The following is a 26,548-nucleotide window of genomic DNA, read 5'->3' as shown; positions in this document are numbered from 1 at the left end:
CTCATTGCACGAGCTGTGAAACGACGTCAAGCTCGCTAAACAAAAAATTTGACGCTCGGGTCGTCATTTTCAAAATTAAGCACGGGTTTCAAATGGATAGGCCATAAAGAATATTAAAACATGAGATAGTCTTACTTTTTCCGCAACAAATGTAAGCAATAAGCAACACGAGATGTACATACACGAATGCTCCGCACAGTGTGCTCTTATAAGATCGGAATGACGCCACTCCTAATATACTGTGTTTTATTTTGAAAGGTTGAACCGGAGTCTGCTGCTCTGTGTTGTCGCTGACGTGACGGCGGAGTGGCGCGCAGCTCTTATCGGCGTCACAGCATCTATCGGAGGCAGAGGGAGAGGCAGGGAGAGCTCCGGTACCCTGAGCGGCTGGCAGCGGGAGGCATCCGGTTCAACCGAACAAACCCGGGATACCGAGGGGCGGGAATCATGGGAAATAGTCCAGGGCATATCTGGAACAGCAGCCACGGAGAAAACACGTCGTCTGTCGACGCGGAACGGGGACTATAAGCACTGACGTTTAAAGATAAGAAGAAAGGAGCACAAACAGTCGGGCTGCTCTCTCTCCATCTCCTCCATTTTGGTTGTCAGTGATGGAGCACATTCCGACGCCCAAGGTAACAACACCCCGCGTATAAACAGTGACACGGCTCTTTCTGTGTTTCTTTCCCCTGTGTCCGTTCGTTTAGCTCTCTGTTCAGCGACACGCAGGTCCTCCTCCCGCCTCCTGTCCGTCCATCTCTCCAGCTCATCCCCCGCTGCCTCCGTTACACGACGCGGTGTTTCTGCGAGGCATCCCAAAACTGTCCGGAGGAAAGACCCTGACATGGGACATCATGCTAGCAGTGCGTTTCGTGACGTCGTGGGTATAAACCCCCCGTGTCCAAGCAGCGTGGGCCAGCTTACCTTCTGCTCCATAGACACGAACCCACCGTGTTCACAGGGAGCACGTAATCTCTGTGAAGCTATAGCGTCATGTGTCCGATAATGGATGCAGGAACCGTATCTAGAAACACACCTGGCGCACGAGCCTGTTATGGTGCTCACGTGCTCCTACTTGACGTTCAGTATGTATATTTTTATGACTTGTGATGATACGTAGCCGAGATGTTCTGCCTCTCACACACACACATCTGCACGGCCATGACGTAGCACTGTGCGGGTAACCACCATTTTCCTCCTTTGTGCCAGAGACGCACCATCCTCCTGCTCATGCCACATCATCATGGTGCTGTGTGTTTATGGACCATACGAATGATAGCCAGAGTACACACACACACACACACACACACACACACACGACAAACAGTAACAGATCCTCATAAGTAACTCATTAGCTCTTACATGCCAACCTTTGTTTGTTGTTCCATATAAATCCTCACTGACTGAACGACCTTGATTTCCAGACACACTTTCAATTTGAGCTCAGTGAGCTCTGTTGAGTCATGCCAGAGGATACCATGAGCTGTTATTACAGTGAAATGATCTGCGTGTGTGTGTGTGTGTGCGTGTGTGTGTGTGTGTGTGTGTGTGATCCCTGCCAGGTGGAAAACGTGCGTCTCCTGGACCGGTCGTCGGGCCAGAGAAAGGCCAGCACTGGGACCCTCTACCTTTCTGCCACACACACCATCTTCGTAGAGAACAACCCCGAGACACGCAAGGAGACATGGGTAAGCTGGAGAGCAAGGGGTGTGCGAGGGGAGCGCTCCCCGTGAGTAATCCCTTCAACACTCAGTCCACGTCACGGTGTTAGTGATCTGAAGTCAATCCTCGCTTTCTTCCTTAATTTACTGACTCATATCTGCAGTCTAGCTCTTGATTGATTGTTCCTATGCAACTGTGTAACCTGACTTAAAATACTTCTCTGTCCATACAACTACCAAGAATTATACAGCACTAAAACATATATATTTCTACCCAGTAATGTGCACCAGGCTGCAGTGAATGGGCAAACTGTGTAGTAGACACACTTCTGTTGTCCAGAATGTGCATAGTCCTTTAGAAAACATGCTACGGACAGATTGGTAATATTCATCATATGTCATATTAGTTACAGAAACATCAAAATAGTTTCTCCACACAAACATGCATCATCAACAACAGCTGAATGACACAGAGAGGTCTGACCAGATCATTTGATGGTTTCCTCCCTCGACTGCTGGGGGAAGGCTGGATGCAGCGTAGCTGTGGGCAGCGTTTAAAACATGACAATCCATGTTCCAATCCAAATTTAGGAAATGTTTTCGTTTATTACTTTAAAAAATCAGCTGAAGTACATTTAGTAAATCCAGTACAAAGGAGAAACACATGTAAGATAAAGCAGGTGCATAAGTAACTATAGCACTGTCATGGTGACAGATTGGGCAGTGGGAAGTTAGCTTTTCTTTTTTAATATGTATATACATGTATGTATATTGTCCTTCTCAAGTTTATTGTATAGGTGCAGCTGAAGAGTGACAAGAATGTGGAGAGAGATGGGGAACGACATGCAGCAAAGGGGAGCTAGAAGTTAGCTATTTTTGAACTTCAGTGTGAAATCATTTGAATGAAAGAGCTGGCATTACATCATCACTGAGTGTGTGAGTGCTGGGTTTCCAGATACAGGAAGGAAAGATGCCCCCCCCCCCCCCCCCCCCCGCGCTCTCCACGCCCCCCCCCCCCCCCCCTCCTGGAGGACACTGCCCCGTCCCTCTGGAACCTGACTAGATAAAACAGGCGTCCAGGGGTGTCCGGTTTCATCTGACAGGCACCGACTCTGTCCAACACATTAGCAGGAACAAAGAGGACCGATTCCAATTAGCTTGTGTCAAAACGAAAGGGTTGCTAAAGCAACCACCTGCTTCTTCCTCTTCTTCTTCACTGCACGCCGTGCGCCGTGAGAAAAGCCCAGGAGCTTCCCCATAAACTGATGCTGACAGTCCTTCCTCAATATTCGAGATCACAAGACACTTTACAAAATAGTATGATGATAATAATATATGATGTTGACAGAGAGGAGAAGATGAAACGCTCGTTAGTTATTTAGTTATTCACAAAACTTTAAAGATCAAAAGGTACATTGTGTGTGTTTTTTCTCCATGTTTAAGTTAGATGAATGTCCACAGTGGATAATAGGATAGGTGTGTGTGTGTGTGTGTGTGTGTGTGTGTGTTTCAGGTGCTGCACAGCATGGTGAGCAGTGTGGAGAGGCCACCAACCATTCCTGCTGGAAGTCAGCTGATCCTGCGCTGTAAGGACTTTCGGGTCTTCCAGATCCTCATCCCGCAAGAGAGAGACTGTTTGGACGTCCACGCCTCATTGGTCAGGTTGTCACGACCAGGTGTGTGTGTGTGTGTGTGTGTATTTATATGCATACGTGCTTGTATGTGTGTTAACACTCTGGCAGGATGTCATGAACAGGTGTGTTTGTGTGATGCTTTGGCAAAATGTATGTTATGCTAATTCAAAATTCTCCTCTCCTCTTCTCAGTGAAATACAGTGAGCTGTACTGCCTGTCCTTCAACCCCAATGTGAACAAAGAGGAGAGAGAAGAGTCATGGAGCTTCATAGACCTCATGGCCGACTACAAGAGGATGGGGGTTCCTAATAACCTGTGGGTCACTACAGCGGCCAACAGTGAATACAGGGTCAGTCTCAAGTGTTTTTTTAACAGGAACAGGAGAAGCAGTCAGTCAGGGAAAGTTTTAAAGATAACTCTGTGCTGGATCATAGTACTGGAGATGAAGCTACTTCTGGCATAAAACAAGTTGGAGTTGAAGTGAAGTTCTATCTCTGTTAAAGCCACTCCTCTAATATACTCTATGTTGTGTAGCTGTCTGCATATTTCTCTTGTTGAGTGCAGTGAACAGGACATTTAGAAGGTCAGAGATTAGAAAGTACAAGCCTTGCGTCAGCCTTACTGGCTCCTTGTCAGCAGCTACCTCCTCTAAAATGTGAAGCATACAGCAGCCCTCTCAGAGGGAGACCAACCAGTCGACTTTATTAAGTATTATTTTAGTCTTTAAGCTCAGTCTGCCTCCAGAACATTATTCACAAGGCTGGTGGAGTCTTTACAGAGTACATATTAAACATCTTACGTCAATATTTCTGTTAAGGAATATTCTGACATTTCTTGGGAAAACACTTTTCTTGCAGAGTTAGTAGCACTCTCATGACTACAAGTATGAGGCTACTGCCAGCCAGTGGCTAGCTTAGTTTGTCAAAGACTGGTCTTATAAACACGAGGAACTGTCCCTGCCATAGACTGTATGAAACAGGTCACTGCCAATCCATGCCACTGGCCTGATCTGTACTGCGTATGTGCAACTCCCAACAGAGGTGAGGTCCTCATGGATGGACATTTATTGATAGATGGAAAATGTAAAAAGACATTTACAGAATAACTGAGTAAAAATCAAATGAACAGCACCAATCCCCAAAACAACTGTCTATATCCTATCCTACCTCTCTGTATGCTGCATTACAGGGTGGAACTCTCCCAAATATCTGTCATCATGATACAACAAACACACAACGACATTACTTACAAAAAACACAAATTCCCCAGGGTACTTAAATGGGTCACTAAACTCATCATTCTCCACCATTCACAGAAGTTTCAGTTTCAGTTGTTCTTCAACTCTGAACTGATGTATATCTAACTTGGTGTCACCAATATATGTGTGTGTGTGTGTGTGTGTGTGTGTGTGTGTGTGTGTGTATCCTCTTCCAGGTGTGTGATACATACCCGTCAGAGCTGTTTGTTCCAAAATCAGCCACTCCTGCCATCATCGTGGGCAGCTCAAGGTTCAGGAGTCGAGGACGATTTCCCGCTCTGTCCTATTTCCACCAGGACACACTGGTGAGTGTGACACACAAGCACACACACATACACCCCCAAAGCAAAACGCTCAGAATCCTGTTGTGACTGACTGTGTGCTAACACATAAAACATGTTTCATATAGGCAGCTGTGTGCCGGTGCAGTCAGCCTCTGTCGGGCTTCAGCGGACGCTGTCAGGAAGACGAGATGATGCTGCAGGCTGTGATGAAGTCCAACCCTGGCAGTGACTACATCTATGTGGTGGACACCAGGCCCAAGGTAACAAACACACACACACACACACACACACACACACACACTTTTCTCAGTCACACATCTACAAGGGGTTAAAGTGGGCCAGAATACTCGGAGAGGTAGAGATGAATTCAATACATTTGTTTAATCGACTGTTTGGTGGTAAAGTTTTTTAACGAACAGTGTGACTTCTGAATGAGTTTATTTTCATGTTTGTTTGTCTTGTGTCTCTTGTTTTTTGTGATCACAGTCTGAAACTCAGAAACACTGAACTGATCATTAGATTTATAGAATCAGCAGGAAACAGGCTGCAGCCCATATGGTTCCCCATCTGCCAAATCCCACTTCAACTCCTGAGCACAGTGAATAACACAAATACACAATGAGCTATAATATTCTCATATAAAGTACTGTGTGTGTGTCTGTGTGTGTGTGTGTGTGTGTGTGTGTGTGTGTGTCCAGCTGAATGCCATGGCAAACCGAGCAGCGGGTAAAGGCTACGAGAACGAGGACCACTACAGCAACATCAAGCTGCAGTTCATCGGCATCGAAAACATTCATGTAATGAGGAGCAGCCAGCAGAAAATCATCGACGGTGAGAAGAGAGTGTGTGTGTGTGTGTGTGTGTGTACGCAGCATGAGATGGACAGAGTGAAACAGCTGTCAGAAGAGGAGGAAATATTAAAGTTATTACACAGAGCTGCTGTCAATAAACACACACACGTCCTCTCATACTATCTTTTCCTGTGAAGTGTTTGTAAACCCCCCCCTCTCTCTTTCCCTCCCTCTCCCTCTCTCTCTCCCTCTCCCTCCCTCTCCCTCTTCTCTCCCTCTCTTCATGCAGTGGGTGAGATGAGAGCTCCGTCCATGACTGACTTCCTGTGGGGTCTGGAGAACTCTGGTTGGCTCAAACACATTAAAGCCATACTGGATGCTGGAGTGTTCATATCGAGGGTAGGCAGGCAGCAGCACACATGGACACACAGTAGGGCTGCCACGATTAGTCGATTAGTCACGGTTATGTCGACGAACAAAATCGTCGACAACTTCAGCGCAACTTCAGTGAATCCCCGTGAATTCAGGGCGGTGTTGTAATTTTAACCAATCACCGCGATTTTTCCGCAACTTCCGCGCAGTCTGCCCAGGGGATTCAACTTGGCGGGTCAGTGACGGCCGCACGGTGCGGGAAGATCCCCTCGTGGGACCTCTCCCCGGTGCTGTCTGGCCTCCGCTGGACGCATTTCCTCCGCGGCGGCTCTGGGTCGGCATAGAAAGACTCGGGGGCGAAGGTGGGTCACGGCTCCCTCCGCGAGCTTTACAGCGCTCGCCCACCCGCCCCTCTCCGGGACAATCAATTTACCTATGATCCGATTAGTCGACTAATCGAAAAAATAATCTGTGATTAGTCGACTATCAAAATAATCGTTTGTGGTAGCCCTAACACACACACACACAAACACTTTGCCATGTTAATAAAGAACAGTACTACCATTTCCACACTGGTCATTATTACCTAGTTACTCTATATTTTGTGATTTTTTTTTCTTTTTTCTATTCTATTCATTATTTAATCTACACATTATGGAGAAATTATGACGACTGTTTTGTCCAATAAACACAATAAACACTTCTCTTCCTGTTTGTCTGTCTGTCTGTCTGTCTGTCTGTCTGTCTGTCTGTCTGCCTGTCTGTCTGTCCGTCTGTCTGTCTGTCTGTCTGTCTGTCTGTCTGCCTGTCTGTCTGTCCGTCTGTCTGTCTGTCTGTCTGTCTGTCTGTCTGTCTGTCTGTCTGTCTGTCCGTCTGCCTGTCTGTCTGTCTGTCTGCCTGTCTGTCTGCCTGCCTGTGGGTGTCTTTCTCTCAGGCAGTTGCTGATGAAGGGGTCAGTGTGTTGGTTCACTGTTCAGACGGCTGGGACAGGACAGCGCAGGCCTGCTCTGTAGCCAGTATACTGTTGGACCCGTTCTACAGAACCACCAAAGGACTCATGGTAACACACAAATACTGACCAGCTCCTCTTCTTCTTCTTCTGAGACTCTTCTCATTCTTATCTCAGATCTGACCCACCTCTTCCTGTCTCCCTTCTCCTCCCTTCCCTTCCCTCTTTGTCCTCCCTTCCTTCCCATTTCCTCCTCCTCCTCTTCCAGGTGCTGATAGAGAGAGACTGGGTTTCCTTTGGACACAAGTTCTCCCACAGGTCAGTGACTGTGTCTGCAGAGTAATTTTATTTTGTAAGACAGGCCCAACTGTTACTCTCCCTGAGCTGAACGTTCTAATAGAAATAAATATGTAATATAAAAAAGTAAAACACAAGCCAGATTGATTGTTTTACTTTTCTTAAGTTCAAATCACACGTTTAAACTACGCTAAAAGAAGTTTCAGGCAGAGGAGGAACACATGTTGGATCTCTTGTGGTCCGTTTGGTCTCTGTATAGATGAAGTGACAGACAGAGAAAGACTAATGGAACAATGGATGACAGAGACATAAGTACTAAGAAGAGTTAGACCATAGAGATATTTCACAATGTTGTCTCTTACATTATTCAAAGTGGTAAAAGTTGTAGCGTGATGGACAGTAAAGACGGAGCTGTGTCCCCGCAGGTACGCTCACCTGGATGGAGATCCTAAGGAGGTGTCTCCCGTCATTGATCAGTTCCTGGAGTGTGTGTGGCAGCTGTCCGAGCAGTTCCCGTGTGCCTTCGAGTTCAACGAGCGCTTCCTCATCGCCGTACACACACACGTTTACTCCTGTCATTTTGGAAACTTCCTGGGCAACTGTCAGAAGGAACGCAGGGATATGAGGTAGGACCGATACACACACACACACACACATACTTAATGTCTGGTATTTTGTCGTTTATTTCAGAAGCAAACTTTTGTCTTTTCTGCTTTGGTAAAACTGTCACAGTTCATAACCATAAAGACATGAATAGGCAGATTCACAGCTGTCACTCTCCACTTTACTGCAGTTACATGAGGCTGCAGACAGAGCACAGCAGTGTGTGACCTCATCTATGACACAGCACTGGAACATCCATATAATCAATGCATTTGACCTCAGAGTTGTCCTGGATGAACTTCTGCCACATAGTTGGCATCAGAATCTAGAGGAGGGTGCTGCCCTGTTCTTCATGCTGAGTGTGCATTCACATGAAAGTAATAAAGATCTCGCCTGTTTGCTGCCTCGGCTCATGAACAGAGCGAGTGCTAGATTTAAGAAGGTGTTCGGTACCTTGAAGTCACCATCATCTCTTCTGTAACAGAAATCACTTAGGAATGTACAATCAGATTTCTAAAAAGGTCATCTCACTTTCTGTAAAATGTGTTCTAAATGTGTAAAACCCAACAACATGTTTGAAAAAAGTTACAACAAGCAACAACAGATTGAAAAGTTGCTGAAAGCAAACAGCTGGTGTAATGTCTGACAGTGAATGAGGTGAACTGTCAGCAGGTTAGTAACAAGTCTTTGAGTCTCTGTGAAGTAAAGATGGTCTTCAGGGCTTCACCACTCTGTTAAACACCATGCTGGCAGTGGATTTCTTCATCTCCACTTCATCGTTTCCTTCAAAGACTGAGAGAATCAGAAGAAATTTCTCTAATACCAAAATCTAATATTGATGTTGGCGATGTTCAGGCCCTGCAGACAGCACTGCGTCAGAAACAGACAGCAGGAACACTTCCAAAAACCACCAAAGCAAACTGAAACTCGAGCGTTCAAAGAGGACACTGTATACAGACCAGATGCAGACCTGCTGCCGCCTCGTCTGTCTCTTTGTACATCATGTTTCAGTTTGCCATCCTCAGGAACGTGATACCTCAGCAACGTCTTCAGGGAATTTCTTCAGATTCGGTGGTCAAAGGTCACTGTGATCGAACTAAAGGCTAATTATTTCAAATGAAGTGATGACGTTTTTATATCCAAAATACCATGGCCATGTTCTAGAAGTAGAGTCACAGTGATCAGGTGACTAATCTTGGGTGCTTGTTGGTGATTGTACAGATCTTCTGTGCTGCTGGTTTAAGATTTCAAATGTGTAGCTTCTTCTTCTTCATCATCTACTGTCATGGCTACAACTTGTTTTTCTCAGTGAACTTGCACACTAAGAGACAAACAACAGGTAGTCCAATACAGGCTCATTGGTTTTGCTGATATTGAACATCAGGTGATTGTTCGTGATCCAATCAGGAGAAGCCCCCTCACCTTGCCACTCTGTCAGTGTTGAAGAAAAATCAGCATCACTGTAGCAATAAATAACGTTCCTGACTGTTCATGTGTGAACTCCATGGGTGGAAATGAGCGTGTGTGTGTGTGTGTGTGTGTGTGTTACTCCAGGCTTCACGAGCGGAGTCACTCTGTATGGCCTCAGCTGTGGAAGGACAGAGCCGAGTACGCCAACCCTCTGTACAAGGCCGAGCTGAGCCAGACTCAGGGTGTCCTGAGACCCAACACCACCCCCTACTGCTTCAAGTGAGTCACTACAGCACACACACCGACACTGACACCCCATGACTGAAGTCACAGACAGCTGAAGGACATTTAGTATGTAGTGTAGAAATGAGAAGTGTCCCTGCTCTTTGTCCAACAACATTATAATAAAAAGGTAATTAAAGATCACTCAAATTTCCTCTCTCTTCTCGTCTCCAGAATGTGGAAGGGTCTCTATAACCACGTGGAGAAATCGACGCCTCCTCGCCAGTCACCTGCTGACTTCCTGTCTGCCGTGAGGGAGGAAACCCAGCAGCTGGAGGAGGAGCTGACCAATCACCAGGAGGTACCGCCAGGAGGAACCGCCCACCACCACCTGGGCTCCAGACAAGGCATACAACACACAAAGACACCCCCTTTTACGACACCACCATAACCCCCCCGATTCAGCCTCCACCCCTGCACAATGAATCTGACAAAGACAAACGTCCCTCTGAAACATGGAGATTCTCCTTTCTGCCCAAATGAAACTCCTGACATGAAACCAAATGAAAAAATAACAGTGAGTTAAAACAGAGAAGCTGACAGCCATTTGGCACTTTACTGTCCCAGAGGTAGTAAAGTTCAAATCCAGCTGGAACTCTCCACATAAAACAAACAGAGCAGGATATAAACAAGTGTAATGCTCTGTACATCATGAGCCAGTGCGTGGAGGGGACATACAACACTAAGGCTGCCTTCAGACAGGGTCAGGCGTCTCTCTCAAACCATCAAATCTAATTCAACTTCTTCATGTCATTATTCTGGGCGTAAATTGAGTGAGTCAGACTCAGATTTAGAAGCTGGTACATGAACTAAACAAAGTGAGAACACACACACACAGGTAGATGATCAGAGTTTAGTCAGTGAATCCACCTGGATAGTCTCTGATTCAGAGACTTTTCAGGCTGTCTGTGGAGGTTTGTCTGATCCGAGTGTCTGATTGGCTGTCGGAGTGTGACGTGGGGCTCCATTTTTCCAAAAGCTGGATCTAGATCAACTTCTCCGCTGCATGCCACTGAAATAAATGGAAAAACCTTAGTTTCCACCGGATCACCGGATTCAGTAAAAAATGAAAGCTCAACACTGTGGTGGAGAAGCTGAGCATTTCCAAGTTTTGGAAAAATGCAGCCTGACGTCACACTGCAGCCACCAATCAGACGATCAGACTGGAGAGGAACACAGACAGTGAATGAGAGTGAGGGAGCACTGGCCTCCATCAAGTCGGTTAATCAGTGAAATAAAAAGTGATTGTTTCACAGTGTGACCGTGTTTACAGTCATACTAACAGGTTACAAGATTAATATGATTGGGACGAGCTCTGTGGCTTTCTCTACAGGGAGCACAGTAAACTGGAGGATTGATCCACAGATTGATTGGAAATATTTCTACACTTCCTCTTTTAGACTGACTGTCACAGCTGCTCAAACATGCATTCCCCTCTGTGTGACTTTGAATTTAAGTGTAACGCGAGTTCATTTGACATCACCGACCTGCAGCTTGGACTAGTCTGAGCTGAACACTGAGAATGCAGCATATCACACTGATTATTATTCAAAGCAGACTATTATTCCTAATATAGCCTCTTTAACTCTGCCGGTCTGGCCGGGTTTACCAGCTGAGGACTCATGGTGTACATATGTATAAAGATTTGTTGCCAGAACTCCAAATCAACTTCTGTCCTCAGTGTTCCAAATTCTACTTTCACAGTCACAGACAAAAACAATGGCAAAACATCTCTGTGTTGACCAATGCTATTTTGGTCTGTTCTCTACATGACGTGGAGCCGTGCCCGTCCCAAACTGAAGTTCAGTAATTACTGGCTTCACTGCACTCCCTCACTCTGGTCCATGGAAGTTAACAAAAGTCAATAAGAAATTGAGAATCATGTCTGTGTCCGTCTTTGTGTCCCCGGGACGACGGGACATCTTTAGTTTGGATGTTTGTAACCAGAGCTGAATGTCCTCAGATGACTTTACAACAACTAAATGAAAAAGAAATGAGAAGATGTGTGAGTGTGTCAGCCGATTGAAGAGTGTGTGTGTTTCTGGTTGTTCTCTCTGCAGAGGATCGCAGCTCTGACCGGGAGGCCAATCACATGGGAGAAGATCGAGGTTCCGAGGAGGAGGACTAGCCGCCTGCGGCAGAGACACTGTGGGCCGGACCCGCCCACCACTTACACAGACCCAATCACCAGCCCTGTACAGGACAACGGCCACGCACTAGCCTCCGAAACAGCCAATCAGAAGGCTCAGACCAAGGACCCCGCCCTCACCCTGCCTCTGGGGCCGCACGGCCACCTCAAGAGCCACGACCCCGATGACCTCTCCACCTGCAGCGACCTGGAGTCAGGCGTGGCTGACCTCAGCAGCCGCTCGTCCAGTGGCGGGGACGACAGGAAGGACCCGGACTCAGACGAGGCTGCCTTTATCACTGCCTGACTGTTAAAAGGAAATCCTGGCGGCAGGCTGGGAGGCCAAAGAGGATCCCAGTAACAAACCAGTACATCCCCGAATATTTATTAAGCACGTGGAGGGAGGTAAAGATGTGTGGCAGTGTCAGCACCAACACGAAGGCACTGAAAGATGTTTTTTTAAATCTCATGTTTTGTTTGTCTGTTTTTTTATACGCGGGTTCACTTCCTGTCACGTGTACTGTGTTTAAAGAACGCTCTGTTGCTGCTGCGAGGCGGACCAATGTGAAACCAGCTGGCTGACATACGACAGCTCTGCAATGAACAAACACACACTAAACAAACCTGAACATGGCTTCATGTTCATCATATTAGATAACCTCAGCGTGGTGGAAGATGAACTGATGCTTCACTGACATCCAGTCTTCCTTCTGCAGTGTAACATAATAGGAATTATGATGCTAGTGGTAGAGTTTTTCTTTTTCGGAGCAGCAGACATGCTCGTAAACTGATTGCCCCCTGGAGATGTAACATGACAGTCTGGAGCAGCTCAAGTGAAGAACTCAATAATATGATACATACATAATTAGAAGCTGATTCAGTCACATGACCGTGGATTGAGGAGCAGATGTAAATTACGGAGTAGCTGCTCGGGTAGAATGTTCTGTTCTGTAGTCTGAACACTGGAGGGACAATAAGCCCACAAACTAATCCAGCTCAGTCTCTTCCCTGATCTGAACCCACACCAAGCCTTGTCTTCACTTCCACTCCAGTCTTAAATGATTTCTCCCTTCGTGACTCAGAAGCCACGTCACACCAACACAAACCCGCCACTAGAGGTCAGTATTTAGGTTTTAGAGTTTAGAACTTCAGAGAGATTATCAAACTGTGGGAGAGAGTACGTCACACAGTCACTGGACACAGTAGATATGACTCGACAAGAACAAAATGTGAACAAAAATATGAACATTTACAACAAATGCTGAAGTTGCAGTGTTTTATTTCTGTCTTTGTGTGCAATATATGATTTTAAAGACACTTGGACTGTGTGACGCTCTGTCAACACTGCACACACTAACTGAACCCTTCAGACCACGCAGGCGTGAGATCCAGTGACGTCTGTCAAATAACTGAAGTTCTACATGTCGCCATGTTTGTCTGAAGCTTGTGTTCTCTCAGGTCACCTGATCACAGACTTAGATGAGTTCCCAACAGTTAGTTAGTTTAAGGGAAAAAAACAAGCATTCATGAACATTTCCTTTTGTTGAATTCATCAAAATGAAGTTTAGACCTGTTACGTTTCGATGTAAACACTGTAAACACACGGCTGCTGTGGCTGTGTGTGCAGTACTGTAAAGAAAGTGACCGGTTGGTGTGCACCACCTGCAGAAATGAAGAAAGAAGGTGACCAAATATTTTAGCACACACACTCTCATGTGACTTAACTTTTTAACTTTCAGACCCCCAAGTCAAGAAAAAAAAAGAGCAAACAGATGTGGCCCTCTTCCTGTCCTTGGTATATTTGAAGAAGTTTTAAAGCTGTAGAGCAGTTTGGCTCCTCCACCCGCTCACCACCCAGAGACTGCTCCAGGTGTGTGACACTGACTGAACCTCCTCTCCATCTCAACTTGTACATTTCACTGTAGCCTGTGATGTGTGTGTGTGTGTGTGTTCTGTATCCACTGATGTGAATGATGTATCAATAAATGCACTGTTAAAGGGAAACGTTGAGCACTGGCTCTGACATTAAATGTGACATCATCAGAGAGCACTCATGGTCTGTTTATTACATTTACATCCTTCCATTTATCATACATCAACACAATTATAGACTCAGCTGATAAGAAGACATGTCAGTACAGAAGACGTGTGTGCAGCTGTGCTTTGTTTCTGTTGTGCAGCTTAGCTAAGAAACTACAATCATCATCAGCCTCCAGTCCAGTGTGAGGAGTTCATGTGCAAAAAACATAAAATCATTAAATAAACATTTGATTGATGAGTGATGAGATTTAAAAAAAAAAAAAAATGAGAAGAGAAAAATGAGATTTAATCAACCAACAACAAAAAAGATTTAGGAAAATGTTCTCATGCATTTCTACTTGAGGTTAAAAACAGTTGTTCCCTTCTTTTACTGTTCACTCTTCACGTCTTCATATAAGTTGATGTGTCGTGTGTTCGGAAAGTCACGCAATTGTAGAAGCAGTTACTTCTCAGATACAGTCTCAAATATTTAATAAAAAGGTACCACAGAGGTCATGACTCAGCGCTTCACAGAATGTTCTGGTCCTGTCAGATTACCACTCTGTACTGCTACTGTCAACACTGTTCATGAAATCTAACATTAGCACTGATGGTGCACGCAGCTGAACAAAGAGTTAACCCGTCAACACAAAAACCCAAAGAGGCTCAGGCCACAACATTTGACTGACAAACGAGCTGTGGAGGGAAGAAACAGCAGCATTCAGGTGTTTGAACGAACAGATGTGTGAGCAGTTTCCCCTAACTTCACTACAAACTGACATTGTCATTGTCTTTGTGTCAGAGGCACTGAGGGTCATGTGGGAGTTGAGTTAAAAAGCAGATTCAGAATCAGATTCAGGGTGGTGTTGGTGGTGTTGACACGCAGGACAAGGATCGATAGATCCAAGCGGTTTGTTTTTGCCATGAAAAATGAGAAGTAAGCAGACAGAGATGAAGTTGGTAAGTGAGTTTGACTCAACGTTTACCATGAGGGAAGACAAACCATCACCATGACAGCTCTCATTCAAGACCCACACACACACCCACAGGTTTTCCCTCTCCCTCCTCCATGTCGCCACAGACGCCTCTCGTTTTTGTAATTAAACCTAATCCCAGATATCCACAGATACAAGAAGACGTCTGTGAGACAGACAGGATCACGCGGTGACAGCAGGTCTGCGTCGTCTCCGTCATGAGAAGAAAAGCTGCTGACACAGCTGCCGTGTGTCCTCCGGACAGGAGACTTCATGGCCGACGGTCCGAGGGTCGGAGTAGATCTCGTAGTCGTTTCCTCCCTGGAACCAAACACACATGTTGAAAGTGGCACTGGAACTATCGTCCACATCAAATAATCTCTGGACGCATGAATGGCTTGGCGTGCCCACCATATGTAAAAACCTGTCACGTATCTGCATAGTTTTCCACAACATTCTGCAAGTGAACTGTGCAGTACTTTATTCATGCTGCAGATGAGGAGGACATGTAGACCAGAGCAGAACTGTGCCACAGCAGATCCTCAAACTATAGAGTAGTGGAGCTGGTGGCATAGTCGCTTTAATTACATCACAGTGCTGCTGTTTTAAATGGGATTGTGTGTACACTTCTTACTTTGTGTCTTCCGTCTGTGCCTCACCACAGTGAGTCATGAAAAGAGTGTGAATGCAGTAGATGTAGATTTCTTAAGCCTCCGGTCGTGCATATTCAGTGTGTGTGAGTGTGTGAAAAGAGAAATGTTTCTGAATGGAGGGCAGTCAGTGAGTGTGATGATCCCTCGTTAGGTCCACGCCACCCGCTGTGATCGCTTTCACGCAGCACAGCATGGAGACAATCACTGCAGCCTGGAGCTCTGTGCAGGCCATCGACCCGACTGTTAACTCACAAACCCACACATGAGCCACGAGCTGGGCCGACATGTTGACGGAACGCGCCTCTCTGTCTTCATCGTCTGCTCACAGTGACTCAGCAGAACTTTCAGAACTTTCTATAGTGGATCAATCTGTTGATGGCAGCTCGGTGAGGCGGGCGGCCAACACTGACACTCGAGTGTGTAATCTCCGTCTGTCTGTGCTTTTTAAATATACAACTATTTTTACCAACACAGCTCTCTTAAGTGATCGTTTACTGGACCCTACCACTGACCCCAGACCTTTTTAGTCCTCTTCATCTTGTTTAATCTACTAGTTCATTACATTCTATATTCTCTCTTTTCATTTGGAAACTGTGACCTGAAATAAATGTACTATTTGTTAAACTGAGGTATAATACCAAAAACAATTCACAGTTCCATTACTTTAACTCATCGTGACATCATCCTTCTGCTGATGACAAGAAGAAAAGAACAGCTCCCTGCAGTTAACCATGGTGGAGGTTCACTCATGTTTTGGGGTTGCTTTGCTGCTTCAGGCACTGGATGTGTTGACTGTGCGCATGGTACACACAAACTCCAGAGGTGTGTGAAACTCACTGATTACAGGAGGAGATTCATTTGTTTGTTTTTTTTTCAAAGGGTGTGCTTCCAAATATCGAGTCATTTTGTGTGGTCCATTTGTGGAAAACATCCCACTAAAACACTGCGACTGTAACATTTTTTTCAGTCATGCAACACAAATGCAGGGGCGCCAATATTTCATGACTGTACGGTAACTTTCATGCAGATTTTTCTCTGCATGTCATCATTGAGCCATCTTTGTATTCTGTATTTATAAAAAAGAATTCCATCAGCTGCCTTGTTTCTTACTCTTTGTTTTTTTGTTGTCCTGCATTTGTGTGGGACATCATTGGGTCCCAGCATCTGACCGGACTTGGACTGACACATGGTGATTAAATATGTGGAAGAATCTGTGGGGGCAGCTCGGTTGATGTTCTGCCTTTGAATGAGCTGACGTGCACTCGGCCGTTCTGCAGTACTCACCGGTTTGGTCTTGTCTCCAAAGAAGTGAATAGTGGAGTAGTTGTCCTTCTCAACAATCCCCAGACAGAACCTCTTGTCCCAGCCATCAGGAAACACATCAAAGCTGATCTGACCTCCTGCAGAGAGACAAAGACCCAGAGAGAGGAGCGTTTACATCACACTGACCCAGTCAGCTCAGCTCTGGAATGACTCTGGAATGACTCTTTTGTTTCACAGCCTGCTACTTAAAGCACACAAGTCTGGAGCTTCTGATGATGCTGCTGTGTTCAATACAGATTTAAATGGACCTTTCCAATACAGATTCACTGTTGAGCTACCATGAGCGCGGTCGACTCACCGATTGAAAACGTCAGTCCTTTTCCTTTGAACTCTTCCCTTAACACGGACACAAACTTCTCTCTGATCTTCTCTTTCTGTAGGAGCACACAGAAACATGAACACAGCCCTGCAGTCCTGTCCGTCTCAGTGTAAGACGTAAGATTAAACACAGTAAACATCTGACATGTGCACATGCAATGATAGGCAAAGTTAAAGCTGCTAGTAGTAGTAGTTGTTGCTCTTATAGCAGTTTTAAGTTGTTGTTTGTTAAGATGACTGCTGCTATAGTCCAGGACTGAGATGTGCAATGTTCACTTTACTCTCAATCCTCAGTTTTCATATATTTATGTGTGTGTTAATATATCTTATTTATATACTGTAGTACATTTATTGTGACATATACACTCTCTTTACACACGCTTATTTCTCGTGGTAGTGGGCGGTGAGCTTGGAGCTTTTGTAGGTGCAAGAGCAAAAAGCTGTGGGGGAGGTGCTGAGTCCGGTGATCACCACATGGAAGCTTTGATTACTGCAGCTTTAAATGATGCATTGAAAGACAACTGGAGCGGGAGTGTGTGTGTCGATACCTGATCCAGCTCGTAGAACTCTTTCCTCTCTTCCTGTGTGCAGCTCCGTCCAATAGGAGAGACGTTCAGCATGCCGTTACGGAACTCGATGAATGTTCCCCTGGAAAACATCAGAGTTTAGTCTGCATGAGGCTAAAACAGATCACTGCCACTATCTGATATTATTATACACCTTCACCCAGCACCTCATCAGCTCACTATAGAGACATATTGATAGAGATCATGACTGTGCTGTGTGTGTGTGTGTGTGTGTGTGTGTGTGTGTGTGTGTGCACCTCTTCTTGGGCAGTTTGATCGTGGCCATGTAGTTGAGACAGAAGTTGATGAAATCCTGCAGTAGCTCTTCTCCCATGTGGGCCTGGATGGACTGACCGCAAGCATACAGAGTAAACATGCTGTGTCGTGTCACATGACTTTGTCATGTTCAGAGCATGGCCACTAAAGGTAATCTTACCTGGACAGAGAGAAACTGTCCGTCTTTATAGGCTTCCAGACCGTTCTCAGCAAACACGTAGTCCACTTTCTGGATCACTGTGCGCATGCAAACAGAAGAAAAACTGATGACATACTGAAGGGTGTGTGTGTGTGTGTGTGTGTGTGTGTGTGTGTGTGTGTGTGTCTCACCATCATCTCCCAGCTGCTCTTTGATCTTGCAGAGGTCTGACCCTCCTACCACCCCGACTCGAACCCGAGTCCTCAGCTTCTCAAGGAACTCTACCATGTCTGGAGTCACACGCTGGAAAAAAAGAGCGCACACACACACACACGCAAAATTCACTGACATGATGGAACGACTATATTTATTTTATTCATATCAAGTATGTGCTAATTTTTTAAGATCAGTTTAGTCATCACCTGTTGTTACATAGAGTTTAGAACATTTCGTTCTACACGGATTATATTTTGGGTGACATGTTTTTATCTGCTGCACAGGTACACTTTGTGTTTCCTCTTTAGATGCACTGTCCCTCTCTCTCTTTTTTCACAACGACTCATCCACACATAGCAAAGCACACCCCCACAGGAAACACGCCATTGAAAGCAGACTGTGGTCACAGGGTCTACAGCACGGATGTCCAAATCATGGCTGACGGTCAGATTCCATGCAGCCTGAAGCTTCATTTTTATAATAGATGTATAGTAGATGTGACACAAAATATGACTTTGTGAATGATTTTGTTAAAGACAAAAGAAAGAGTGATAGTTTTAAACTTAAATGTTAACAGACTGCATTACTCATAATAAGTCATGTTTAAAATGAACATGAGGTTCAGATTTGTATCAACTTTAATGTATTCCATACAGTTTATTCTGTTATCTGACTCCAGATGTGAAAGAAAGGAAGAACTGGTTTTTAGATTTGTTCACACCTGATTGGTTTAGATCTGGTGACAGTGCCATTAAAAAAAAAAAAAAGATAATTTTGACAATAAAAATAAAACTGTTCCAGTACAGTACTGTTCATTTTTCCATTTTTAAATGTTAGTATTGGCCCCCGGACATGTTCACATTGTCAGATCTGGCCCTCTTTCAAAGAAGTTTGGACAGCCCTGCTCTGCAGTGACTACAAGACGTACAACTAAATATATGCAATGACCCACATATTATATAGTATACATTCATTGTAACTGAGCTAATTAAAGTTATAGGTAGACATTCTCAAATCCAGATTGTAGAATAATTAAAGCTTCAATCTGTTTTGTGAAACTAAATAAATGTTATTTAAGCTTATCAGTGTTATTTTACTGTATTTAACAGACAGACAGACAGACAGACAGACAGATAGACAGACAGACAGACAGACAGATAGACAGATAGACAGATAGATAGATAGATAGATAGATAGATAGATTCAATAAATTTACCTTTATTCATTAATATATCGATATAATCAATACAGCAGACTTATTTCAACTGTCGTTTCAGGGCGGAACCACTTGTGAGTCAACGTTTCTGCGGAACACAGTGTGGCTCTGAAGAACTACAATAGCGACGTGGAGCCGGATGTCGCCCTGTCATGACGTGTCGTCAGCTGTGCGTATGAATGGATCATTCTGTTAGCACCGTACCTGTCTCGCGGCCGTGAGCGTGCCGTCAACGTCGAACAGACATAACGTGCTCGTGTCCACAGCGGCGTCACTCATCTTGTCCCCGCGTGCTCCCGGTTTAAACGCCGTGCTGCCTGTCTCACTGCCTGTCTCACTGCCTGTCTCACTGCCTGTCTCACTGCTCCTGATGTTCTCACTGTGTGTGTGTGTGTGTGTCTGCTCTGTCGTTGTCTCCACAGTCCAGCTGCTGGGAAGCACAACTCCAGACTAACTCCAGAGACGGAGCCGAGCTGCTTCGTCTTCAGTGTTTACTGACAGATGGAGTAAAGGCAGGTGCATGCTGCCACCTGCTGCCCCGGAGTGTGTGGAGCCAACATGAAACTCAAGCCTCTTCCTCACAGCTCAACAGGAAACAGTGTTTAATGAAGATCCAGTGAATTCTGAGGCTGTATCCTCATTAAACACTGTGCACATGCTGCAAAATGACTCACCCTCTAAATGTTTAAATCTTCTTCGTCTTCTTTCGGCTTTTCCCTTCAGTGGTCACCACAGTGAATCAGTTGCCTCAATCTAACCCTGTCTTCTGCATCCTCCTCTCTCACACCAACTACCTTCATGTCCTCTTTCACTGCATCCATAAACCTCCTCTTTGGTCTTCCTCTAGGCCTCCTGTCTGGCAGTTCAAAACTCAGCATCCTTCTACCAATATATTCACTATCTCTCCTCTGGACATGTCCGAACCATCTCAGTCTGGCCTCTCTGACTTTATCTCCAAAACCTCTAACATGTGCTGTCCCTCTGATGTACTCATTCCTGATCCTATCCATCTTGGTCACTCCCAAAGAGAACCTCAGCATCTTCATCTCTGCTACCTCCAGCTCTGCTTCCTGTCTTTTCCTCAGTGGCACTGTCTCTAGACCAAACAACATCACTGGTCTCACCACAGTTTTGTGGTGAGACCACACACATGTACTCAGTCTTGCTGCGGCTAACCTTCATTCCTCTTCTTTCCAGGGCGAACCTCCACCTCTCTAGCTTCTCCTCCACCTGTTCCCTGCTCTCACTACAGATCACAATGTCATCTGCAAACATCATAGTCCATGGAGATTCCTGTCTAACCTCGTCTGTCAGCCTGTCCATCACCATAGCGAACAAGAAGGGGCTCAGAGCTGATCCCTGATGCAGTCCCACCTCCACCTTGAACTCCTCTGTCACACCTACAGCACACCTCACCACTGTCTTACAGCCCTCATACATGTCCTGCACCGCTCTAACATACTTCTCTGTCACTCCAGACTTCCTCATACAATACCACAGTTCCTCTCTGGGCACCCTGTCACAAGCTTTCTCCAGATCTACAAAGACACAGTGCAGCTCCCTCTGACCTTCTCTGTACTTCTCTATCAACATCCTCAAAGCAAATACTGCATCTGTAGTAGTCTTTTTTGGCATGAAACCATACTGCTGCTCACAAATGCTCACTTCTGCCCTTAGTCTAGCTTCTACTACTCTTTCCCATAACTTAATTGTATGGCTCATCAGCTTTATTCCTCTGTAGTTGCCACAACTCTGCACATCTCCCTTGTTCTTAAAAATGGGCACCCTCTAAATGTTTAAATAATGAACAATGTGTTGTTTGTACAGAGGTGTGGCCTTGTATCTGTACTAAAGTCTGAATAATAAAATATAATAAAACAGTTCACCTATAACCTCAGCTCAGCATGTCATCGCAGCTGTCCAGCCTTCAGCCTGTGCACATGTCCCAGCTGTCAGACAACAAATGTGTTGCTGCTACACTTTACACCGCCCCTCTTTTTTTAAGAGATGTTCACTGAAGTTGACATCGTTCTGCATTTCCTTTCAAAAATGATAAAAATGTGTTTTGAAATCTTGTTTTACAGCCAGTAGATACTGTTTGCATTCATATGTACAAACACAAACACTACACCACTACAGTTATTCTTTATGTAACTGTATATACTTTTGTACAATATATTTTATTTACTATTGCTATTTTGGTATTTTATTATGTATAGTTTGTTCTTTATATGTGTATTCTTATGTTGTCTATTGTCACTGTGTGTAATGTAATCTATCTATCTATCTATAGATATAGACGTATATCCAGTCACATGCTGTAGTATTTTCAGAGTGTGTACAGTTAGGCATCAGGTTGTATTTTAAATGGAGGAGCTGTAGCCGGAAGTGTTTCTTGTTTTTCTCGCCGGTTGAGCAGTCATCTGTGCCCGTTAAAAACAAATGAGGAGTTCCGTTTGACTCAACCTAACAAGTTTGAGGTTTGGCGCTTTGACTTCTCTGTTCGTCACCGCAGCTCGTGGAATGAAACCAAACACAAGCGCTCGTGCAGTTGTTTTGGTTGCTGTTGGTCTCATGAAGAAAACACGCGGTTAAAACACGCACGCCCGCCTGACCACGCAACCAACAGATCAACATATTCGGACTCCGAGCAGACAAAGGAGCTTTCGCGCCGTGCGTTTAAAAGCCCGGCTCAACCAATCAGCGTATCGGCAGCGCGTACAAACTTGATGTCTCGATCGCACGTAGCTCAACCAATCGCAGCGCGGCGTCTGTCTTCTGCCCTAGATTCAAATTTAAATGCGTCACTCTGACCAATCCGCTGCTGGCAGGGAGGAGTTTGAAAGGACTTCGAGCTAAGTTAGTTCGGCTTCGCAGGCAGTGACAAAACAGTTGCGCTTTCTTCCTCATTCAGTCGTTTACAAGTTGTCTTGCTGAGAACAGGTAAGCCTCTTTCTTTCTGCTGCGCTTTTTCAGCTCATTATGTTTGTAGGACTCACCTACGTTTTATTTGCTAATGTGTAGTATTGGGACGACGTAATTTCGTACTTTTGCATATTTAACAATTAAAACATATTAGTGAATTAAGTCGTTTATATTTTCGTAACTTTGATTTATAACGTTGAGTATAATGTGTCCGAAGAAAGTGGTCGGATTCTGATTTTGTTCCCGTTACGAGCAGTATGCTGTGTTTGTTTGAAGCGGGGTAATCTATCGTGTGCGCAACATGCAGTTCAAACGCCATTTGGTTTGGTAGCTTAGCCCGCTACACAGTTAGCCTCCAGTTTAAGTTTAAATTAAACCGCCTTTTCGTCCAGACTCACTCCTGTGCTTAGTTTCAGCTTAATCTGAGGCAGAATAGCAGCCGTGTGTTGTTTAGGTAGTGGCTATGTACTTTGTTGGGGAAGCTTTTGGCGCAGTTTAGTTTAGGCGGGAAGATACAAAATGGTGGCGAGTCTTTTTGTCCCAGGGAAGCAGAAATCCGATTAGAGCCTTAAAACACCCTTGGACGTCCGCCTGTCCGATATGTGACAGAAAAATGTTACTTGTAACACTACGGCGACAAATATTCGCCCGACTACATAGTCACTAAACAAAAAGTTTTCCGAATTGTTTTAGTATGTGAACTTAGGCAGCTACCAGCCACGATAAATTACAGTAATTAGTTACGTACTGCGCGTACGAGTGTGTTTCTGCTGCTTGATTTTCACACGACTTTTTTTTTTTTTCTTTCCTATTGCTGTATTTTTTTCAGATAAGTGCAGCCATGAGGAAAGACCCAAATAAACCGAGGGGGAAGATGACCTCCTATGCTTATTTTGTTTCGACGTGCCGCGAAGAGCACAAGAAGAAACACCCAGGAACCACTGTAGGCTTTTCAGAGTTTTCCAGGAAATGCTCAGAGAGATGGAAGGTATGTTGGCAAGTTATTTTTTTTTTTTTTATTTGAGTTAAGCAACCCACATTAAACAAAACTATTGACATGTATCCTACCAAATTGAATTTAAATCATGACATTTGTTTTTGTTGCTGCTTTGATGTCCCTGACCCCACATGACCTTTCCACTCTATGTAGTTGGGTGGAGTATTGTGTGAAAAACGTTGTTGTAGGATGTTTTGTAATCCTGAATATTTTGAGTATCAGAATTAAGACGTCTGTTTCTGTCTTGTAGACCATGACTGCCAAGGAGAAGGTGAAGTTTGAGGACATGGCAAAGAACGACAAGATCCGCTATGACCAAGAGATGAAATCATACGTCCCACCTAAAGGTGCCAAAGCAGCCAAGAAGAAGAAGGACCCCAATGCACCCAAGAGGCCACCGTAAGTCTGAAAACTTACCAACACCACCCATGTGCAGGTTTAATAATTATAAAAAAGAAAAGCTTTGCCATTTTGGTTTTCACTGCTTAATTAACCCATCCCCCTTTCCTCTTCCAGTTCTGCTTTCTTCGTCTTCTGCTCTGATCACCGCCCCAGGATTAAGGAGGAGAACCCTGGTATCTCCATTGGAGAAATTGCCAAGAAGCTTGGAGAGTTGTGGTCTGCACAGTCTCTCAAAGACAAGGCTCCCTATACGGCCAGGGCTGCCAAACTGAAGGAAAAATACGAGAAGGTATTCAACAGTTTCCTATTATTTCTTTCGCATTGCACCAGCAGAATGGAGAAATCCATGCAGACACAATTAACTGTGTCCAAAATGGGCTCTTCTGTCGTCTATTAGCCATGCTGCAGTGGTGATTAGGCAACAGCAGGATGAAACAATCTTAGTTACATGGAGAGATTAAATCTTCCTTTTCCCCACAACAGGATGTCGCTGCCTACAAAGCCAAAGGAGGTTCAGCAAAGGGCGATGGTAAGAAGAGTGGCCCCGGCAGGCCCTCTGCAAAGAAAGCAGAACCAGTCGACGATGACGACGATGATGATGACGATGACGAAGATGATGAGGAAGATGAAGATGACGACGACGATGAGGATGATGACTAAGCGGTTTCTATGTTAAATGATGTGAATTTTGCAATGCTTTGTTCAGCTTATCTTTTTGTGTGGATGATTCCAACAGTATAGCCTGCTGTCCCTGTTGGTCTGCCTCTGTAGGATACGGACATGTTCCTTTTCAAATTCAGGGATTTAGTTTTTATTGTCACTTAGTCCCCTTATATATTTTTTTTTTAAGCTTCTGCTGAACTTTGTTACATCTTTGCTCGTGTTGCTATCCGAACAGGCAGCCAGATGCAAATTTCCTGTGATAATTAAAGGACTGAAACTCTTGTGCAGGCGGTGGACAGCAGCAGATCAGTAAAGTTTTAAAATGTATTGTTTCTGGAAGCACTGCTTATGTTTTCTTTTCAGTGGTGCTGTTTCTTCACTGTCGTTTTACTACCAGGGGTTATCTGTAGTTGGATTGAAGAGGTCTGCAGCCATTTTAATGTGGAACTTTGAAAACTTTCATGTAGAATTGAATTTTCTTTTGTAATAAAATTTTGTATATTGATTATAATTGGACTCTTGGCTCATAATTGGACATGTCTAAAGGTATTTTGAGGTAATCTTAATAGTATACAGGTGAAACTGCTCCTGTTCTCAAACATTGAGCTTCAGATTGTGGGAGACATGACACAACAGTTATTTGACTGATCCTAGAAATCAAGTGGTTTACATTGACAGGCCTGTACTCTATTTATAGAATGTATAATGAAAATACGGTTAGGAGGCTAATGTTCCCTTGTAGTCTTTCAGGCTCTCTGCACGTCACTGTTCAGAGCACTGGCTGAGATGACTTTGACAGCAATTGTTCCACAAACCATCAGAGGACTCACAATGACACGAGTAGGAAAAAAGTGAGGTCTATTTGTAGTTATCGTACACTTATTGTAGTGCTTATTTCAAAGGGATCAGGTTGGTGTCCATAAGTGATGGTAGTGTGCAAACAATGTTGGTATGCGGGTCGTCAAGTATGGATGGGTTAGTGAAAAGGCCTTCTACCCAGAGATCAGGACCCGTCTAACTCAGATCCTTTGTTTTAACATTTTTACAACACTATGTAGAAATCATCAAATTATGTGATGGTAGTTATGATTTCTTTTATCAACAGGTAAGTTTAAATGATAAGAAAAAGCATGACTTGTATTATGAAGTCATACAAAACACAAGTCTGATAATATTCCAATGTGTGATACTTGGAGGTTGATACTGGTGTCTTTGTCTGACATTAGAATCATGCAAAGAATTCAGTTATCTGGCCAGAGATATTGTAAATGTCATGTTCTGTGTTATAGTGGTACTGATAAAAACTCATAATACAGTGATACAGTGTTTGTCGGTGTGTAGAATCCCAAATACATGGGGCGATAGTGACCTTCATATTTCTGTCTGCATGCCTCTTTATGACCACTAACCAAAGTTTGTCTATTACTAGTCATAATACAATCAGGTGGAAACAGGTGATTGAACACCATCATTATTAAACACCATAACGTTACACAGCTGCTAATTATCAGAACTGCTGTCAGATGCTGTTAAATCATGTCCAGTAGATTAGCATAATGTCATCTTGGAACCAGGGGTGGATGTAACTAAGTACATTTACATTATTACTCATCATTATTTTCTGTGGCTTTATATTTCTCTTACACTCCATTTCAGAGGGAATTAATACTTTTTATGAATAACATTTATAGCCATAGTTAAATATTCTTCATTGTTCAGTGGAACACGTCTTCCTTTTACCTACTCATTTAGTCTGACATTTAGTTCTTAAATGTGTAGTGTGAATATCTCAACACACATTGACGTGTTTCAACCACTTTTACACGGTTTAGTGCAACAATGCATTTTGATCATAATCGGTCTCATTTCATTGTCTTACTACTTTTGTTACTTATCAGATAGCAACAAAACAGCATAACACACTGAAATGAGTCAGATAATACAATATAAGATACAATAAATATCAAAATGTTGCTTGCTCATTGCCATGGTAACATTATAGCTGCCAGAACTGTTATAATTAAATAAACTTTAATGAATATGAATATAATATTTATAGTGCTGTTAGACCATCACCATGTTAATACAGTGCTGCCTTGTTTATGTGCAGTACATCCAAGAGCAAATATTCATTTTAGTGTTTTTTTGTGTGGTATTTATTTAGTCTGGTGGTCGCATGACTGTCATGGGCA

At 44.2% G+C, this 26,548-nt stretch overlaps 3 protein-coding genes across 5 annotated transcripts; 2 read left to right on the top strand and 1 right to left on the bottom strand.

Moving 5' to 3' along the window:
* The first annotated feature begins 289 nt into the window (after positions 1-289).
* mtmr7b (myotubularin related protein 7b) lies at positions 290-13,974 on the top strand. Of its 2 annotated transcripts, none has more exons than XM_010729355.3 (14): positions 290-635; positions 1,563-1,688; positions 3,175-3,337; positions 3,487-3,644; positions 4,730-4,858; positions 4,963-5,097; positions 5,536-5,668; positions 5,918-6,027; positions 6,935-7,060; positions 7,218-7,267; positions 7,672-7,872; positions 9,404-9,538; positions 9,716-9,842; positions 11,602-13,974. In XM_010729355.3, the coding sequence occupies exons 1-14, from the start codon at positions 612-614 to the stop codon at positions 11,974-11,976; spliced, it is 1,992 nt and encodes a 663-aa protein (XP_010727657.2). In that variant the 5' UTR covers positions 290-611; the 3' UTR covers positions 11,977-13,974. The 2 variants fall into 2 exon arrangements, with proteins under 2 accessions (XP_010727657.2, XP_019120827.1); XM_019265282.2 differs by having other exon boundaries at positions 291-635; positions 9,716-9,888; positions 11,602-11,805.
* On the bottom strand, positions 13,975-19,946 carry pmm2 (phosphomannomutase 2). Of its 2 annotated transcripts, none has more exons than XM_027282757.1 (8): positions 19,574-19,946; positions 18,129-18,240; positions 17,959-18,035; positions 17,780-17,871; positions 17,505-17,604; positions 16,937-17,012; positions 16,600-16,715; positions 13,975-14,983 (listed from the first exon to the last, which is right to left on the bottom strand). In XM_027282757.1, exons 1-8 carry the CDS (start codon positions 19,646-19,648, stop codon positions 14,879-14,881), a joined length of 753 nt encoding a protein of 250 aa, XP_027138558.1. In that variant the 5' UTR covers positions 19,649-19,946; the 3' UTR covers positions 13,975-14,878. The 2 variants fall into 2 exon arrangements, with proteins under 2 accessions (XP_027138558.1, XP_019120841.1); XM_019265296.2 differs by lacking the exon at positions 19,574-19,946 and adding an exon at positions 19,370-19,540.
* Positions 19,947-22,185: 2,239 nt separating this feature from the next.
* Positions 22,186-24,695, top strand: hmgb2a (high mobility group box 2a). The gene is made up of 5 exons (XM_010729356.3): positions 22,186-22,312; positions 23,124-23,282; positions 23,542-23,690; positions 23,808-23,982; positions 24,177-24,695. Exons 2-5 carry the CDS (start codon positions 23,136-23,138, stop codon positions 24,351-24,353), a joined length of 648 nt encoding a protein of 215 aa, XP_010727658.1. The 5' UTR covers positions 22,186-22,312; positions 23,124-23,135; the 3' UTR covers positions 24,354-24,695.
* The last annotated feature ends 1,853 nt before the right edge of the window (positions 24,696-26,548 follow it).

This window comes from Larimichthys crocea, chromosome X, assembly GCF_000972845.2.
Source record: "Larimichthys crocea isolate SSNF chromosome X, L_crocea_2.0, whole genome shotgun sequence".
Taxonomy (NCBI): Eukaryota; Metazoa; Chordata; class Actinopteri; family Sciaenidae; genus Larimichthys; species Larimichthys crocea.
The sequence above is the reverse complement of the archived record's forward strand: the minus strand, read 5'-3'. Positions and strand labels throughout refer to the sequence as shown.